Raw genomic sequence first — 20,821 nt, 5'->3', positions numbered from 1 at the left:
ACAAACTAAATGTGAAAGGTAATTCGTACATGTACTGAGGGTGAGTGACTCATTCTGAGTGGTGTTGACACAGGTGCACCAGTAAAATGTTGCTGTTAGTGTGGGCATGATAAACTGTGTGATTACAGGCAGTGTTGCTAGAAGTCACCTAATGTCAGTGTTGACACAACAGCTTTCCCTGATGTTCCCACCATGGCATAATGGGATGCTCCAAACAGTGCTCTTGGTGGAGCAGGAAACTGGCAGTAAAGATGTGAGGGTATAAAAGGCCAGGTCACTGGATTTGCCTTTGTGAATACAGGGGACAAACTGGAATCCCTCTCTTGTTGACGGATCTCATTTCTTCTTTATTCAGGTCCCTCAGGAATCCTCTCTGTGGATCCCACACCTGCAGGTGTGCTCAGAAGTCAGCTGCAGGCACTGCCCACACATCTTCCCACAAGGTCTGCCTTTTGACACTCCAGATTTAATAGAGTGATTTACAGGACTTGGGGCATCAGCTGGCCTGGGGAGTTCAAGTAGCATGACTCAAATGAAGATCCTCCGACATGGAAAAGAGGAAGGACACTGAGAGCACAGCTTGCTTGCAACAGGCAGGTCTGTGCTGGAGGATGACCTGTGTGAGGCCCCAATCTGGATGAGGATGCCCAGCATCCTTAGAGACTGTAGTCAGGAGCCTTAGAGGATTTCCAGTGCCTAACACAGATCATTGAAGGAAAACAGTCTGGCTTTTGCATATATGAATACTTTTATTTCAGTATAGAAAATGTTTTCATTGTGAACGTGCCAAACATATTACCCCCCACAGATCTGGCCACATCCCAGCTAAATTCAGCACGCAAGAGACAGGTCTGAATGAATTTACTCAGTTCAGGTATTCTTGCCCCTCAGCAGACACTGAGAGGAAATTCTTGATCTATCACATCAATATTCAGAACACTTAATGGCATTTTTTGGAAGATGTGGTTATTGATGCTCATGTAACCTGACCCATTCCAATTTGGGAAATTACATTTTGCCTATAATTAAATCACCCCCTTACACATTAGTTGAATATTCCTCTTCTCTCCCTGTCATTCCCTTGTCTTCTTGTCATGTAGGGGAGGGTTATATTCTGCTTGTTGCTCTTCACTCCCACCAGTAGCTGCTGTTCCAGGATAAAATAGCTTTGCTATGCCATTCATAGTATAAAGTGCTCTGTACTCCTCTTGGAATCCAATAAAAGATGCAATATAAAATGTAAGCCAGGATCATTATTGCTTTATTAAATACAGCCAGATCCTGGCTCCAAGTGTGCGCAATCGTCAGGCTCTTACACTCACACATAGCATCTCGATGCCAGCTTGCTTTATTTTAAACATGTTTGAATCAATCTGGTGCAAGAAACAGAAACTGTTTTCAGGAGAGCTGTCTCACTAAAATGCCCTCCAAAGATTTTGACCCTTTATTAACACTGTGAAGCAGCTGCAGGAATTATATCAATACTGAGGCTGCAAGGAACTCTGTGGGACAATGTGCATGGAAAACTGGAAGTAAAGGTTCCAGTGGAGATACCAAAAGTAGATACTTGTGAGGTGGAGAAACTACATGCGTACATGTATATGAAACAAAGGAAGAGATATGAACAGAAGGAAATACAGAGAGGAAGCAACAGAGAGAGCAAAGAAAAAGAGAAGACATTGGGGATAATTTAATCTGCTATCTGTGGATGTCACTGAACCAAAAAAAATAATTTGCCTTCTTGGTTGACACTTTCTTTTCTTTCAGTTTACACTATACATTTAGTTGACTAAAGTTAGGAATGTTGAATGTGAACTGTGTAGATCCTTTCCTAGTGAATACGTCACTCGTGCACCCTAAAATAGAATGTCTGCCCAAGCCAAAATGATGAAAATTTCATGTGGGCTAAGTGTTGGGCAAAATGTGTTTCATGTTTTAGTCCTGTTTTTATTTTACAACTTCTTCAGTGTCTCTCTGGCTATGGAGCTGAATGAGAAGTAAAGAGTAATGGGCAAAAATAGACTGTGTGCTGGAATGAAGCTCAGCCTTCAGCTCAGCACCACAGGACCTTGGGCTCGGGATCATTCTTCCCATACCTGGGAAATGATGAACTAAGTTAGGAGTATGCTAAACCAGACATACTTGTCTGGTGTGAGCAGCTGAGCTTCACCTGTGCCAAAGGGTGAACTGCTTTATTTGGCACAGATATTAAAATGCAAAACTGGTACAGCATACATGCATTTTTTCAGAAGTTAAATAGGGCTGTGTTCCCACAGCAATGATAATTTATATCCTTTGTGTACACATGGCCTTTTCTAACACTGCATGCTGATAATTGTCCTGCCTTAATATACAGTTTATGTGGAATGAACTGGAGTTAAAGTTGCTCTGGGAGCCATAATTTTGCGTTTCCTGACTTCCATGTGCGTAAAATCACATTCATAATGCCATCTTAACATGGTAAATGTGTATCTTTGAGGCATGTAAATGACCACACAAGGAAACAAACACAATGCTCCTGTCAGAGTTCTGAGTTGTCACTACACTGTCAGGAAATAAATAAAACCTTTTTCTTGAAAGGGTTCAGTTACTAAAATAGATTGTTTCACAGATCATTCTTTCACTTCTTCTTGTGTTTCAGCCCTGTTCTTTATGAAAGATGGTACTGCATATATAAGCACTGAGAAACGTCAGAACACATTTTCAAGAGTTTAGGCTCCAAAGGATATCAAAATAAATAGAGATATTTTTTCAGGAAAGCTTGGTGTCATTTCGATGCCGAATTCTTTCTAAAAATGTGACCCTGAAGGTCAGTAAAAGAATTTCTGGGAGTCAAGAGTGGATTTACAGACAGGGAAGATGGTGAACAAGAGGTCTGTGGCCCCAATTAGAACTGTGCAGAGCAGCAATAGCCATAGAAAAGAGACTTCACTACTGTGCTTCTCCTCATTAACAGCTGCCACCAAGACTGTGTGCTGAACACAGCTAAAAATATGGCTCTGGTTTAGGTGCAGAAAAGGGACTTGGACTGGTTCTGAAAATGTGGCACCAACTGGGAGTGGAGTGCATTGGAAATTTGAAATTTTGAGCTGCTTTTGTGAATATGACCCTAAACATTGATATTAAAGTCAATTTTTTCCCTATAAAATGAATGTTACTGTCTTTTCATATATGATGAGTTTTGGCCCTGTATTCTCCAGGAATGGAATATATGAATTATTAATCTCCATCCAGCTATAGGGAAGATGTATGCCAAAAAGAGTGACCTTACAGCCCTTCTAGCTATTGACTCGAGAAGAGTGTTACAAAAGAGGGAGTGTCTCTCTGTCTGGTTAATCCTGCACTCTCTGTTTCTCTGTGCCCCATAAAGCTAATTGTGCTCACTGTCACTTACTCCTGGCATGAGCATCCAGGTCATGCCTGATCAGTGTGAGCTGCTTCTCTCCTTTACCTCCCAAATATGATTTGTGAAAGCAGCAGCAACATCATCTGCTGCCCACGTGTACTCGGATCCTTCCCCAGCCAGCAGCCATCTCTTGGGAGCACAGAGAAAAACACTAACCAAAATAACCCAGGGACCCAGAAGGTTGCAGTGCTTACAGGTTGAGGCAGTAACATTGTAAATCATACAGTAATTATTATTTTAAAAAAGGAAAGCAATAAAGCTAATGGTTTTAAGATGGTTGAAACAAACAGCTGACGAAAGCTACCATATTTCATGCAGAGGAGTCAACCTCAGATGCAGCTGACCCACAGGATTCATGATGATTTATACCCACTGAAAACACACCCCACCTTGGAATGACTAGGGTAATAAGATTTCCTCTTTTAAGCATTTTCATGCATTTTCCCCATTCCAAAGAATTAAGGTGAACTTTCTGATGCAAGTAAAAATCACAATGGACAATGTGAAAATGAATTGTTTCTTACCTCTTTTGAAAACTTCGTAACGAATAGAAAATCCTGCTCCATGTGTCTCATAGTCAGAAACAAATTTAATAAAAAGATATGGTCCTGAAGACACTAAAGGAGGGGGAGCAATTTTTCCACAGTACTTTCCCCATAAGCGTCCTTCGGCATTATCTCCATCAATCACTTCAACATAATCATACCTGGTAGATAAATGGAAGGAAGAAACTTTTAACTTCCAGGAAAGAAGGAGACCTAATTAATTTAGAAACCATAATACAACATAGATAATCAAGAAAAATGCTAGCTTGCTTGGAAAATGCATTATGCTGAAAGATGTAAGCAAAATGAAATAATTAAAATGGACTACATTATGTCTGTAGACATCATCTGGCAACATGGAACTATTAGGAAGAATGGTGTCCATTATGCTTGCAGACAATGTCAGCTAAAGTAACCAATTAACAAAAAAAAAAAAAAGGAAATCTCACGAGCTCAATTCTGTATTATTAAATTGTGTTCCTTTGTCTGTGTAGTGTTGTTATCAATACATAATGCATAGCATTCTTTTCAAACTGTGAAGTTCTGTTATGAATTCAAAAATGTCTTCTTGGCTGTAGCTCTTTATGAACAATACTTTGATTTCCATATGCTGTCCTCCAAACATATGTCCACAGAATAATAAATAAATCCCTAAACATTAGATTTTGTTCAAAACTCCATGATGCTGCAGATCAGTGGTAGAAAAATCTGTTCTTCTCCTTATTATCTGGACAAATAGTTTGGAGCACATCACAAAATCCACAAGTCAGTCACAGCACTTGGCTTTTCTCAGACAAAAATTGTTCCAATACAAATCACCTTCGCTTAGGTATTTGAATCAAGAAGTGCATAGCACAGCATTCATATTTGTACAGCATGTGATTACTAGACAGATGGGGCCAAAAACCTCAGTGATGATTTACATCAAACCTAAGACTGTATAAGGAAAAGCATGTAATAACCAAATAATGATTGGTAGTAAAAGTTTGCCTCTGAGCAACACTTTAGGGCTCCTCATCCCTGTCCCCAGAGATGCCAGTGTGTAGTGCCTGATCTGACAGATTTGGTGTTCAAGGGGTGAGGAGAGCAAGCCCAGCAGGCTAAACCAGCCCAGGAAATACAATCAAGAATGAAGGCAGGGAGAAGCTGCAGGTGCAGAGACAGGTCTGTTCTAAAGTTTTATTAGCAGCTGATTTCACTTCACCCCAGACAGGAAGGAGGATTAGACCCAATCTGCAGAACCAGTTTTATCTTCTCCTAGAAGGTGGTGGCATTTGGAGCTTGGGTTGTGTCCTGTGACTCTTTCAGGCAGCAGCAAAAGGCTTTTCCCTGCCGCTGTGCTGTGTCTCAGCCATGCTGCCCTTTCATTTAACAAGTTGCTGTTAGCCAGACAATCTCATTTACTTTTCATTATCTTACTACAACTGACATTAAAATGTTGCCATTAATTTGTTTAAACCTTTATGTTCTACTGTTATGCTTACTGAAATGTTCCAAGCATATTAATATACAAGGAAGAGCTAAAAATGACAGGACAATAAAGTGTGTCTGGCATTTTTAAAGAGATCAAAGGAAAAAAATGTCTTCATGATGACCAATGTCATTTTTAACAACTCTGCTCCAAACCATCCAGGGCACATTACTTATGTTTACATGAAGTCCTGTGAGACAGCTGCAAAGATGATATCACTAGTTAAAGTGGACAGCTTAAGGCTCCTTAAATTAAAAATGACATTACCTCATCAGTTAAAATTGTGTGCCAGCTTTGGTGTATATCAAATAGAAAATAAAGCTGACACTGATGGAACTGTAAGCATTAACATATGGGAAATATTGTGCTAACTGCTTTTTCTTCTTATGTATTTGGTTTTCTAGTAGCAATTGCTCAGCTCACTAGCTTCACTGTCCCAGAGCAGACTGGTGGAAATACAAAGCGGAAATATGCATTTCTGAGATAATTTTACAGATACTTAATTAGCCTGTAGTTTTTAAAATTAGACTTCTGTTCTTTCTATGATGTCTTTATGATATGTGTATAACAGGATTTGAAAGTCAGGAGAAGAGTTGTAAAGAGACTTCAGAATTGTCAGGGTTTTGTCTGGTTTGTTTTTTTTATCCCCTTCTCAAAAATATCTTAAAAATGCTAGCTCTAGGTTCCCTGCAAAACCTATTGAAAGTACTTAGGGATACATGCTACTAATTTTTATATTTTAGGGAAAAAATGTATGCTGAGAATTTTTAACAAGACAACCTTTCTCCAAATAATCGGCTGCTTGTTAAAAAGAACGACTAACCACATAAAGCCACAGCATCTTAGTGACAGTCTTTGCTCCATTTACCCCACAGTGACATTATTTCACCAGTTTCCCAGGCACCATTCTTTGCTCAAGCTTCAACGGTAGACAAATTTTCAAATGGTATGAAAAAAAATTAAATATGCTAAGCAAATTTTACATTCTTTTTTTCTTCATGTATAAAGGAGGTAAAAAAATCAAAAGGCTTAGATTTGGTGTTTTTATTCTGGTACACCTTAAAAAGAAACAATGTTATATAGTTTTGCTAAGTCTTCCATATACAGCTAAAAAATGACTAACCTGTAAGTACCAATTTTACTATTATATGAAGTAAATTAAGCAAAAAAAAAAACAACATTTAAATGAAATTCTATCACTCTCCTAGTTTTCCACCTTTATAGCAACAGCCTGCCCATTCTTTCCATTGTCTGCTGCAGTGACAGAATTGTAATTTATGGTACTCTTCCTGGCTGCTGTGCAGTTGTAAATGACACAATTTGGTTACTAAAAGGCTTTCTTCTAATGGATTTTTGCAAGTTAGAGGTCATGCAGCCCCATGGAAGATTGGAGGATTTTTCAATTTTTTTCCTTTCAATTTGAAAAATTACTGACAGACAGAGAAGAAGTTAGCTGTGAGACAATGGGTAAGAAGAACAACTTGAAAAGAGGAAGCTTTAGAGATCAGCCCCACAACCTTCATATTCTAATGATCATGTTTTACTTTTGGCAGCTAACAAATGGATTTGGATTCTCCCACACTGGTAGCAATATGTGACATCTGGGCTGCAGTAAATGAGTATCTATATTATTTTTTTCTTAGAGAAATAAAATTACTCTGGATTTTACTAGCTTATACTTGGAAACCAACATCCTGCTGTCATTTTTGCACTTTTCAAAATCCTACCAGAGACCACAGCATATCACAAACAACTGGTCTTGTAAATAGGAGAAAGTACAGTCACAACTTGGGAATGGAGCTGCTGCCAAGGAAGCTCAGAAAGCAGCTTGCATGTCCCTCTGGACTTGGTAGCAGTTCTTTTCCATAAGTTTGTCAGAAGATGCTGTGCCAGGGATACAGTTGGCACGTTGGCATCCCTGTGAGAAGACTGAATGTGTCACCTCCGCAGCACCCAGACAGACTTGGCACCCAGCCCAGAATACTGAGTTTGCAAATTTGGATTTCCCATTTGGCAATTCTTCACTCAGTTACTGCTGTCAATGGTGTGGCAAATATTTCTTGCAATTTTATAGTCCTTTAGGGCTTATGGCAGAGAGATGTAAATATAAACATGGCGCTAGCCATTGAGTGTAGTTTCGGGTGAAAGACTAGAGCATGAGTTCAGATGTGAAAATAGGAGCTGCCTGCCCAGAAGAGAGGACAGTCAGTGAATATGTTCATGGAGCTGCTTTGCCACAATGCAAAAAGCATTCCCTTTTGCTTGCCTGGCTCTTTCCAGATATCCCACTTCTGTTTGTACCCGCTGTAGTGTGCAAGGATTTTGGGTGGGAGACTGATGAACAGCCGTGCAAGAGCTCACACAGACTTTCTGCTCCTCCCAGCTTCTGCCTGGACAAGCCATACTAGTTAGCCCTAATTTTATGGTTTAGTAAAGCCATGTCTGGGAGAGATTCCCAGTGGAAAGATAAGGGAATCTAGAATTCCTCTACAAAGTCTTTAAGGAATTGCAAAGAACTTGTTCTTTTTTGGAAAGCGTAAGTTATGGTTTTAAGGAAAAGGCCAAACAATACCTATAAAATGAGCCCTGGGCAGTGACAAACAGAAAGAGCTGTAGAATTCAAATTTTGGTGAATTTTCTAGCACCAGTTTCTTGCAAGTGGTAACTGTGTTTCTATAAGGGTGCAGTTCTGAACATGCTGGAGACCCCTGAAATGCACCATTGCATCTTGTACTGCAGCAAGTGAGGTGCAAGTGCTGGAAAGCCCTGCCTGCTCCTGAAGCCAGCCATTTGGCCAAGCTACACTCTGCTTCTACACATCTGCCTTTTTCCTTAAAAAATTCCTTTTCAAGAAATAGGCAGAGCTCAGCTGAAATCTAAATATCTGCCATTTAATCTTATGAAACAGTCAGTGAAATATATAAAACTATAGTTTACATCCAAGTATACCATATTTTTCTGCAGCCGACTGTGATCTATAGGGTTGTTATGAATACTTTGGCTATTCACCTGCCAGGATGAAAAAATTCACCAAGTGTTTCTTTGTTTTATCACTCTGATTCCACATCCAACCAAGTTGCTAAATTTCTCCCTGACATGAATTATCCACCCTGGTCAGACTATCTTTGATTCTGAAAATTTTCTTCTTAGTATGTATCTTTCTTTTGCCTTTATTTTATAAAGATTTTTTTTTTATTCCTCACAAGTCTCCACTTCGAACAGAAGGCATCGCAAGAAGAAATCTAAATAAAGAGCTTCAAGTTGTTCTGCACTGTGGCTTTGTGCCCCATTAGTTACTGAGGGTTAGAGGTGTGGGATTTACTGCAGTGCTTGTGGCACAAGGCAATCTGTATCCCAGAGCTAAAAGCTTAAAAGCTGCAGGCACTCGAGGGACACCAACCTTAATCCCAGTTTATTAGCAACAAGAAAAAAAAGAAGTACATGCTCAAAAAAAAAAAAAAAAAAAAAAAAAAAAAAAAAAAAAAAAAAAAAAAAAAAATTAGGCATAGCCCTGAATGGGCTGATTCCCTGCCTGTAACCTCAGCATCTGTTGCATTTCTCTTCATCTGAGCCTCCTCTGTGCAGCCTGAGCAGTCTCCAGGGCCTCCTGTAAGGTAACCCATCTCGTGGGCACTGGGAGGCTGACCCATCATGTGAAGACACACCAGCCTAGCCTGCAGCTGGGACTCTCAGTGCAGGTGTCCACACCAGGGGGATATAACTCCTCACACGTGGGCCTCACAAGACACCTTGATGGAGGTGAAAGCAGCATGCAGCCCCCAGAGGATCCTGGGTGACTGCTATGTCCTCAACAAGTCTAAGTAGGGCACAAGTGCTCCCTGATCACTGGGTAGCATGGGAACTGCAGGGTTTTTTCCCTTTTTAAGCCCCTTCCCAGTGTGCTCAGTGCTGTGGGATCCTGCATGGTATGTTCCTACCAGGCTGCTTGCTCCTGGCCCACAAATCCAGTCTTCTCAATGGAGAGGCCCTTCTCCATCTTGAAAAATCACCTGCTGTGTGGGCATGTCTTTGCCTTCCTTCCTTCCTTCCTTCCTTCCTTCCTTCCTTCCTTCCTTCCTTCCTTCCTTCCTTCCGCCACTTCCTTCCTTCCTTCCGCCACTTCCTTCCTTCCTTCCTTCCTTCCTTCCTTCCTTCCTTCCTTCCTTCCTTCCTTCCTTCCTTCCTTCCTTCCTTCCTTCCTTCCTTCCTTCCTTCCTTCCTTCCTTCCTTCCTTCCTTCCTTCCTTCCTTCCTTCCTTCCTTCCTTCCTTCCTTCCTTCCTTCCTTCCTCTCCCTTTCTGCCTTTTTTCTTCCAGTTGATTAAAATGCCCAGCAGATATTTCTCCAAGGATGGACATGCACACTGTTGAATTAGGATGAGCCAGGCTGTGCAAACTCCATGAGAAGGGAAAGTGGGAGTCAGTGCCCACAGCAGGAGGCTTTTAAACTGGTTTTGCCTGTACTGGATTCATGGTGCGGATGCAGCCCCCTGAGGGAGACAACAGATCATCTAAATCCCAGAGTTCTTTAAGGTGCTGGATATTTAAATGCACAATTTGCAATCGATTAATGAGTTGTAATTTACTGTCAGTTTGGGGGGCCTTTGTTTCCACTGATCTTTTGTGAGCTGGTGTTTTCATGGTGTTCACCCAGGGCCAAAATTCACTGGAGTTATTCATACAAAGGTCCTGTCAACCTAAGAGATTTCTGGGAATAAGGCCATTGGGATTTGGCCACTGTTCAGTAATTTACTAATGCCATTAACTGACGGTGGGTCTCCATTAAGAATGAACTACTGAGGGTCTATTTTAGTACAAGACAATGCCGTAGTGAAAAAGAGAAAAGATGTAACAAAGACATCAATGAAGATCTACAGTTACCCACTGCAACAGTTAAATTCCAACTAATGTTAGCAGCAGTCTTGTTATTACACTGGTTTCTGGAATAATTGAATGCATTGGGATTTGCACTTTCGTTTAAAATAAAGCTTTTAATTCTTGGCTGAACAAAGGAATCTGAAAAGCCTCATATCTTAACCAATAACATTTCAAAACCCAGAAGTAACAAAAACAATCATTACTATTTTAAAATCTGAGTATCCTTTATCTTACCACATGCTCCTTGTATGTTGGCTAATGTTTTTTGAGTACCTGGGACTGGCAGAACTGAAGATCTGAACCAAATAAGCAAGATTGTATCTGAACTTTTATCTGTACAGCTCCACTGAGAACAATAGCCAGATCTTTATCTGCTGCAAATGAGATTAGGCCCTTTATACCAATGGATCTAAGTCAGTTTACACTGACATGTGGCTAAAGAGGGTGCAAGTGGTGACAGAATATTTTACCTTGTATTTACTTGGTTCTATTCTAGTAATATCAAATAAAATCTGGAAAATTCTTTAACAGAAATGAGAACACCAGGATTCACTTTTGGAATGCATGTAACATTGTCATGCAAAAAAATGAAGAAGAACCAGAGGTTATGGACTGGGTTTTGACATTTTAGCATTACAATGTCCTAAGGGAAGTAAAAGCAAAATTCATCTGGTAAGGTCTTCAGCACATCTATTTGCAAAAAATATTTCACCAATGAAAAGATTTGATCTTGAAGTTACAGTAACTTCCACTGATTTCACTGCTTGCCACATGCTGTAATAAATTATGATATAATGATCCCAGTATATAAAAATGAAAACCTCTTCTTGGAAGAAACATTCAATTTTAAACCTCTTCAGTGAGAAACTTCAGTTCATAACTTTCTGGCATAGAAAAGTGCTATCTTTCCATGGAAAAGGTTTCTGTCTGTCAAATAAGACAAATTTACAAATGCTTGACTTCCACTTTAAGTGGGGGAAAAAGAAACACTTAGCAGTTTAAAGACTTCAGAGAGGAAGGAGCTTTCTAGTGTCAAACTGGTGAAGTTTAGTATTTATAGGAATTTCACATGCCTCTAATTACTCTAAACTCAGTTCCCAAGTAAAATATGCCATCTGGAAGATATTAGAGTCATTTACAACTTGTTCACTTCCCTATTTCACTGCAAAATCTTACCTCTTGCCAACTTTCCAGTGTTCTTCACAAAATGAAATGCAGTCTAATTTTTACCGGTTGTTTAATATTTTCTTTATCTATGCTGAGACATCTAAGGGTTTTAGAGACTGAAAAAATAGTTACATTTTTTAAAAACTAACTTTCTTATTACTCACTGTACCTCAAGCTTTTCGTGTGGATGTTTCAGGTGTGAGAGTTATGCCTAGGCTTAATTTAGTATTTAGCCACTAATTTGACACGGTTAGATTTGGAAGGATATCCTGGGTGATAAGAGAAAGAAGAAAGATGACACAAACAGCCATAATGCATAAGAATAGACTCCTTAAAGCAAAAAAAAAAAAAAAAAAAAAAATCAAAAAACTTGACTATATGGTTTTGTTTTTGTTTCTATGACCTCCCAAGAGATGCCCATCAATCAGAAAACTTCTTGTTAGTACAGCAACTTCATCCAAGTATGCCAATCTGTTTATAAGTGAAGCTTTGTGACTTTCCTCTGAGGTAAAGTTGTCATTCTCATTTTACATATGTGGAGACAGGAGAGAGACTGAGTGCCAGCAGTCTTACAGAAATTTTGCAAACAGCAAGGAACAAAGCTGAGATAGCCATATACTGTGTCTTAAACATGAGAGCCCAGTCTAGCTTCTCCCGAAATAATGGAAAGATTCCTAGTGGCTTCTGTGGGTTTCAAATAAAGCTTCTTAACTGAGACTTGAAACTTGGAAGTTTTCCTAAGGTATAGAATGACTGGAAGAAGGGGCTGCAAAGTCTCACACAGAATCACAAATACATTTCTGTAGGAGAACTAGACTAAATAACTTGCATACAGAGACATGCATATATACACACTCACACTCACTGAACACCTCTATATCCATCAAACATTGTTTTCATGTGCCTAACAAGTTTAATGATTTGTGGTTGGATTAGTGCTCTGTGCATGTACTGCTGAATTCACTAAAAAGCCTGCCTAATTGGTAAGTTAGAGAAGCCTTGGGTTTGCTTCCTCGAATGCCGAAAGAACAGAAAGAGCTGTATCAAATGGAGATCAGAATTGGTTGTGACTCCTTTTTCTTTCCATAGAAGGAGAAAAGAAATGCTTTAAAGTTATGGCAACCTTATAGCACTCCATTTGGGAGTTTGAACCACTGATTAATTTGTAATTATCCTTTGGGGATCTATATAGTATATTAATCACAACCTTAGGAACTCAACTTTTAAAAGTATAAGGTAGATGTTAGTTTTTCACAGAAACTCTGAAAGTTCAGAACATAAAATAAGTTCCACACTTTGGAAACTCAGATATTTGTCCCTTGTGGGCTGTCTACAACCTCTCTGACCAATACCTGTAATTAATGAAACTAAAAGAGGCTAAAGGAGAAAGGAAATTACAGACATACATATCGGCTTTAGATCAGAAGTTATAGCAACTCTCTTCCATAGCAACCATGTCCTGAAGCTCTGTAAATACAGTAAAATGATGAGCATTTTCATTAACTTCCAGTCAGGAACTATATAAGGGAATGTTAAGGATGCAGTTTTAGGCACTTGGAGTTCAATATTTCCCAGTGTTGTTCCCTTTGTTGTGATTTCTGCATCACACGCCCTGTGGGCAGACCTTGGGCCAAGTGGGAAATCCACTGTGGGGTAAGTGTCTTCACGTACTCAGTCTGTAGTGAGATAAATGACTGCTGTGGGTCTTCCTTGCCTGAAAGGGTGACAAATGTAAATGATTGGATTGATTTTTGCTGAGACTGTATCTCAAACCTGTATATAGCCACGCAATTAGGCATATGTACAAACAAGTGGAGTTATTGGAAAATGTCCAGCTTTGCTTTTGAAACTTTTTGGCTTGTCAGTGTTTCATCATATGCGTGTATTAGAGTTTTTCCTGTGGATTTTCATTGGGGAAAGGGGGGTCAGACTCTCTTGAACTATCACCGAGGAAAAAAGAGTTTGAACTACGTAAAGGAGATCCAAACTTTCAAGCCTTTTCTGTACTGAAAATAGAGTCCTTAAGTGTGTGAGATATATGGCATTATTAGGCAAATATTCTCATAATGCTGAGAAGACCTTTGGCAGACTATTGTAACATCTAGATGAGAACTTTACTCCTTACTTTTTTCTTATAATACAAACTTGGGAAGGCAAAGTGCCTGGCCATAACATCTAGGAGTGCTCTCTGGCACAGGAGGCACACAAAGCTGAATAAGAAACATTTGTAGTTCAGAGATCAACCCACTTACAGCGTCTGCATGTTTCCTGGCGAGCCGCTATCTCAGCGCAAAATCATTTGGTTGTGTACATTGCCACTTTAACAAACAACCCTGAAGCACATGAGTAATACTTAGGGTTGGCAACTTTGAAGGAGCCCTGGCTTTGTGAAATCTGAATGATATTTCCTAAGAGCAGTGCAAGGAACATTTACTCAAGGATGGTGCTTTCAAATTCCAGACTTCTGATTCGACTAAGTGTGGTTGAAGAGCTGCCTGAAAAAGTCCCATGGCTTGTCTTCTGTTTTGCAACTGGGACGTGTATGCACGTATGTGTGTGTGTTTCTGTGTGTATATATTTATATACTTTATACAAGAAAAGACCTGAATATTTTCAGATGTTTTTTCGTAGAGTTCATTCTCAGCCAGAGAACAGCCTGGGAAACTTTTCAGCCTGGAAGACGTTCATTTCAAAACCACTAAAGCAGATGAGAACAGGGAAGCAGAGTGTCTGTGTAGATTTAAACTACAGTAATTGACAACCAATGCTTTTCTATTAATTTGTTGTCTAATTTCAGTAAAGAAATTATAAATAAAACCCTTGTTGATAATGCATGACTTATGCATGTGCTTACAGGTGTAGTCTGATTTTGCACACATCAGTGTGTCAATCCAACATGAGTGCAAACTCTCCCTGAGATTCTGCTCTTGAAATCTGCATTAGGAAATTCAATATTACCCTCAGAATTATAATTTTCTTATAAAGTAGGATTACTTAATGTTTATTGCAAACAGATCACTATTTAAAGTGTTTCAGAGTTACAGTATTTTGCTCTTGTAATAGAGCTCACAGTTAAACTGTACCAATTTGAAACACCAGTACATAAAAGTTTGTCTCATTGAGCAACTTTATTGCCATTTTATTGTGGGTATCCTAGAACTGAAAAGTATATATAACTTAAATAAATGTATTTATCTTACGATAAAATATACCATAGATGTTTAAAGCTGCTAAGGCTGAATTTAGTTAATTTTTGTCCTGTATCACAGAGAATGTCACAGTTTTTATGTGTTTTGTGACCCTATGATTTATATGGGTCTTAAGAAGTAACTATGTCTTTAGAAAAGAGGAAAACAGTGGCCAATAAACATTCCCAGTAGCCTAAAAACAGGAACAGCTTGTTAGCTGAGGTCAGCCATATGACCCAGTGCCCAGTGAAACTGCATTGTTATAGCTGGAATGTGGGGCAAACCAGCCATGCAAAAAAAACCCACCCCAGTGATTCACCTTTCATAAAAATGTCTTTCTTAGAAAGAGAGGCATGTGATAATGACTTACAGGAAGGAAAATGTGCACAGCAGATCAGCATCATCTCTGGCACAGATTTACAGGGTTTAGTGGCATTGCATATGATGTGCATTGCCCTACATGAATTTAAAATGGAAAACGAAGTGGAAAACCTACCAGAATTCACAAGTGTTTGCTAAAAAATTTGTTTTGCATTGTTTTCTACTGGTACTTAATGCTTTTGAAAGCAAGCAGGGTAATGGACATACACACAACACAAACACATACACAGCTCATGGGCTTCAGTAATTGGGACCATACTGAATACATGCATGCCAGCTAAAATCCCCAGCAGGAGCTGCACAAATGTCAAGGAAGTATTCATTAAATGGGACTGAGTTTGTCTTCTTTCCACTTCCTTTTCCTCCCTCGTCAGTGCAACTTCTTGAGCTATACTCTCTCTTAAATCGCCTGAGCATTTGGGCTCATACTCAGTGGACGCTAGATCTGTTTTGGAGTGGCATGGCTCTGAGATGACCCCTGCCTTTGAAATCAGGGCAATGTAAAACCTAAGTCAGGAGTAGCACACTCACAAAGAAATTGCTGCTTTTGAGGTCAGAAGTAATGTTCTCCTAGAACCACTCTCCCATCCTTGTACAGGCTGCTTCGACAGCTGTAATCAAGAAAAAGACACTCTTCAGGAAAGAGCTGTTACTGGGTCTGAGAAAGTATGGATTATGATGTTGATATGTTTTCTGCATTTCATGGGTCAGGCTTCTGCCCTTGCTTTCTACTTAGAGAAATGGACAGTGTGACACGGGGCTATAATAATTTATTACCTGAGAGACCAAGGGGATCTGCAAATAACTCAATGACTTGCGAACAAAAATGGCATCGCATCTTCTTTCCTTTTGTAATTCATAAGGGAGCGGTGTTCTAAGTCTTCTTTAATTAATTACAATAACTAAGCCTTGAAAGGCAATAAACCATTATACAGCTGAGGAAAACACTCTGCAGTTAAATGGATAAAATACTGATTTGATGGCTTTTGTCTAGTTTACGCTTTCAGTAGGTATCTACAAATGCTTTTACTTTTGTTTGTCTACTTAGTGGTGATAAGCACATCCAAGAGCAACCTGTGTAAGACTCTGTGGTATCAAGCATTGATTCTTTCCTCTCCTTCACTCCTGGCAAGCAGCACACTAACTCAGACAGACAAGCCGTGAAATGTGTTTGGGCCGGATCCTCTCGTACGTGCAGAGAATCTGCGTGAGATAACGCCAGGCTTTCCTTTATGGTTTAATAATGCAAAAGACAGGCTTTCACACACTAGGGAGAACAAGGTTTGTTTGCCTTATGCATTCTTAAAGGTATAAATTGCCCACAACAGTAGTAGGAAGTCTGGGAAGGAAATGAGATAATACACCATCCCTTTCCTCACTTTGAGCGCTCTGAGCAGGCTGACAGAGATGACTGACTTGCACAGAGGGACTCAGGGACTCCTTTTGGCAGCACAGCCTCCATCCTTCTGTTGCAAACACTCCCTTCCCTGTGCTGCGCCTGAGGGGCTTCAGACCCCAGGGTGCTGCACTGCAGGGCACACTGTGCCCCTCAGGAGCTGTCCTCCCTGGCCAGCAGTACTGCCAGACACTGTCACCTTGCAGGGTAGCAATGAAAAAGGAACCTGTGGGTTTGCTCTCTCAGTACCCAAATAACCACAGCACACCCAGCTTTGAGCCAGGTGGTAAATGCATTCTGTTCAGCCCCTACTCTGAATAAAACTGTTGGTACGTGGCAGAGGAGGGTCTGTAGCTGGAAAAGTCTCAACCTTTGTGTCAAAACTAATTGTTATCTCAGACTGAAACATTATTTTCATAATTTTTAAATAGAAACCCTTCCTGTCCGAAGAACTCGTGGGTTTCATGCTGCTGAGTCTGGGTATCCCTGCTAGTCCCCCTTTAAAATTTTACAGTGTAACATAACCTCATTTTGTTACACTGTAAACATTATAAGATACAGGATCCTGTTTTTTATTACAGGGGGGAAATGGTAATAACCCCCTTCTTCCCTGAAACATGCAGAAAACCCTGTCAACAAATTAATTGTATGCATTCCTCATTAGCTTTAACCTGGATTTGGTATCGCGGGCACTGTAAAGCCAGTCCCTCTTTCTCTCTGAACAAAGGGATGTTAGGAGACTTACAGACCACTGTAAGTGGCACAATCCTGCCTGACTCACAGTAACAACATGTTGTGATGAACAGATTCCTGAAACAGCTCTACTGAATTGAATTTTCACATATTTGGCATATAACATCTCGCTTTTCAGCTTTTCCTCAATTACTGCACACCCTCAAACAGATACCCCAAAGTGTCCTCTGTCCTGACATGATTGCTGCATGGCTACTATAAGAACCATTCCAGCCAGACAACTTTGAGAAAAATTTCAAACCTTAGTCCCTTCCCCCTGTAAAAATTCCACTAGGGAATTAACAAAAATCAGAACTAGCAGACAGATAATAGACGAACTGATGAAGGATTACCTCTTTTTTCCCCACAGGGATAAAGATCATGGAAACATGTCTCATGCCAGCAACAAAAGGATATGTCAGCTGGAAAGAACCTAAGGTTTCTACACAGCACTGTTCTCTGGGAAAATCACAGTATTTCTTGTTAATGGTGTTGCTCAGAGCAGTGATAAACTCTACCAAAAACTGCAATCCTTGCATTTGGAGATGTGATTACAACACATGTCTGAACTGTTTTTATTTAACTGGCTGAGGTACTTATAATGTCATAGACTCTGCTCAGTGCTGAATGTTCCCACCAGGAACAATAAAACCTGTACCACCACAGCTTTGCCACTAACTGGGCAAGAGTCTGGCGGCACTATGGATGCCGCAGTCATGGCTTTGACTGCAGTGCAGATGCAAACACACAACCTGCAGCAGGTTGGAAGCTGGGAGTCATTCTGCTTTCATCAGAGCCACTGGGAAGGCAGGAGCATTGGAAAGGAATTGGGCTGCCCAGGGGTTGTCTGTTCAGTCAGCTGTACGCTTTCAGGTTTGTTACAGCTCTGTTCTGTTCTGTTCTGTAGTTAGCAGGGCCATAAAGCTGTGAGATTAGAGAGAGAGCTGGTATTTTAAGATGCAAATGTGAGCCTAGATGACCCTCAGTACTACAGGGCTTAGTTAGGTCATTTAGGGACATAGGAGCTGATGGGTGAAAGTGGGCAGACACTGGATTGAAAGGCTGAAAGCAAGCTCTTTACATCTGCCATGGCTATTCAGTGAAGACAAGTGTCAGCTACCTTCCCTGTGCCACAGCTTTCTGGATTGGAAAATCAAATATTGATATTTCCCTGAAAGAGTTTGAAGGCACAGGATGAACAGAGATGGCCACAGTACTAGTGACACTGTCATTAATTTTGTGATTCAATACATTTCTTGTAAATAGATATATTTAGTTGACAGCTCTTCATTCTTTCTTCTAACCCTTTTTAGCTGTGATTTCAAAATTTTACCCTTGAAGATGGACAACAATAAGAACAAAGAGACCTAAAATACTGTGTATTTTTTGTGACTCTCCATTCCAAAACATTCATGCAGTGTTTTGCAACTCTTACCACTACATCAAACCTTCTTCTATGAAGCCCATTATAACAAGCAACACAATTTCTTTGTAACCCAGAAATAATAATTGATGTAGCCTTGCCTAGATGCGCAGAGATTTAGACAATTAATACTCAGAAGCATTAATAAGCCCCCTGCATAAATCCCTAGGTGCGGAAGAGGCAACCATGTATCCCTAAGCTCCCTAGGGTAGGTACTCACAAGGAGCCTGAAAAACAAAGGATTTGGAGCACAGTCTGTACTTCAGCAGAAAATGAGTGTTTGACATCTGAGGGAGACAGAGTTACTTTGAGTTACCCTGAGTGACCTGTTGCTTTGGAGAACTGGTTATCTGAAGGACATGCTCTGGCACGCCATGGTAGGGTGCCCCAGCAGGTTATCCGCTCTTGTTTCACTCTTGACTAAATACATTGGGCAAGTGGATTCAAAGAGTTTCTGCTTTGAAGAGGAGTATTTCCAGTACCTGAGCTCAGGTGTGAGAGGTTGGCCAGCTTTCCCCCAGACTATCTGAATTAGTGATGATGATGATTATACTGCTTTCAGGAAAATAGAGCAGGAAAAAAGGAGGTGTGCTACCTTCTTCATAATCCTGGCAGGATTTTCTATTTGAATCTCATCTAATTATGCATTTTTACTCTTTGGTAATCAGCATACAGTCCAGTAATTTTTCTGTGAGGTGGAGTCTTTTCACATAAAGTTATTGCAAAAAATCCTCTTGTTGCATAAAAGCCTTAGCTAAACTGTATACAGGGTAGATTGCATACACACCATGAAGTTGTCAAAACACTGTGATTTGATTAATGAGGCTGTTAATTTTCAGACTTGTCTCCCATACAGATATTGAGCCTCTTCAGTCACATCAAGACTCGTGAGGTTAACGATATTCCCTGCCAGCCTTAGCATGAGCCTGTCACATTGTAAATGACTCTCCCTTCATTTGCCATGTAGGAATTGTCTTAGGTACCTGGGACAACATGAGAGGATGAGAGCACATTAGCAAACACTTTGCTATGGCAAGGCATTCTGAATGTGACACGCCTTTCACCCAGTATGACCAGCAGCCTTTACACCCAGAAGCTTCCTCCTCCTCAATATGCATTTTGTCTCCTGATGCCTTTAATCCTTAGGGATGCAAGTCCTGCTCTGTTCAATTTTGCAGTCTCCCACCCATCTGCATTTAGCCAACATAATTGTGAGAAGAAAATCAGGGAGTTACTATAAGGTAAGTGAACATGGTTTCTTATGAATTGAATCCTAAAACTAGCCTCTTTTGTTTCGCTAAATCTGCAATATTTGTGTTACTCTGTAAAGAATCCCAAAGGCATTAACATAAATAAGGAACAGAGAACAGTGCTGAGATCTTTTTCCCCCTTCTTTCAGCACATCCTTCATACAGACAGACACACAGACATGCAAATCCATGATTAGGAGGCGTGGTTAAAACTGCTTTTAAGTGTGATCGTTAATCATGTGTATATTGATGACCTTCTATTTGTATTTCTTTCATGTTAAGCACATAAGTCTTGACTGATTGGAGCTTTTTAAATCGGTACTATTCGCTACTCGTACGATTTAGAAACATGAATTACTCACTAAGCTGGAGAATTTTAATATTCAGCCAGTCTCATATTCAGGCCATATGCTCTACCACACAAAATCTGAGATAAAAACGACAGCAGCAAGAATTTATATGAACATGACTTATTTTAAGAATTAGACTGTGCAGCCCTGCTTTTGCTGACGTCAGTGAGACTATTCATGCACAAGGATTTAGCAGCATAGAGGTTACACACAGAGCTTGGGAAAAAGGTTTTAATGTTCCGCAGTATGACATCAGGTTGGAACTGTAGCTATCTTTCTGCAATAAAGCCAATCCAAATAACAAGAAAAAAATCTCTGCTTATATGGTTTTAACAATTTCAATTGTTGAAAACTCAAAAAGGCCTTTTAGCATATGTATGTGAATTAGAAATGCACAATTCTTAAAGTTGAATCACTTAACAGAATTACAGATAAGCCCTTCTGTGTTCCCCAAGTGCTTATCAGCTTCACCTAAGGCAGGTTTCTAGGTTATTTTTCATCAAATAAATTTTTTTTCAGTCAATACGGGTTAAGAACCTGTTACAAATCCCCCAGTTTCTGCATGACTCAAATACCTTTGTATATTACACTGTTGTACAAAAACACATTTTCAAACAGAGTCCAAAGTGATGCTGG

The 20,821-nt window shown here is 39.9% G+C and overlaps 1 protein-coding gene across 1 annotated transcript in view; it reads right to left on the bottom strand.

Annotated features, from left to right (window-relative positions):
- The window catches only part of NRP1 (neuropilin 1), a 113,753-nt gene that overhangs the window by 62,756 nt on the left and 30,176 nt on the right, over positions 1-20,821 (bottom strand). Inside the window, 1 exon segment of the mRNA XM_038129409.1 lies at positions 3,931-4,112. Coding sequence (XP_037985337.1) covers positions 3,931-4,112 — 182 coding nt within the window.

This window comes from Motacilla alba, chromosome 2 (genome assembly GCF_015832195.1).
Source record: "Motacilla alba alba isolate MOTALB_02 chromosome 2, Motacilla_alba_V1.0_pri, whole genome shotgun sequence".
Classification (NCBI taxonomy): Eukaryota; Metazoa; Chordata; class Aves; order Passeriformes; family Motacillidae; genus Motacilla; species Motacilla alba.
The sequence above is the reverse complement of the archived record's forward strand: the minus strand, read 5'-3'. Positions and strand labels throughout refer to the sequence as shown.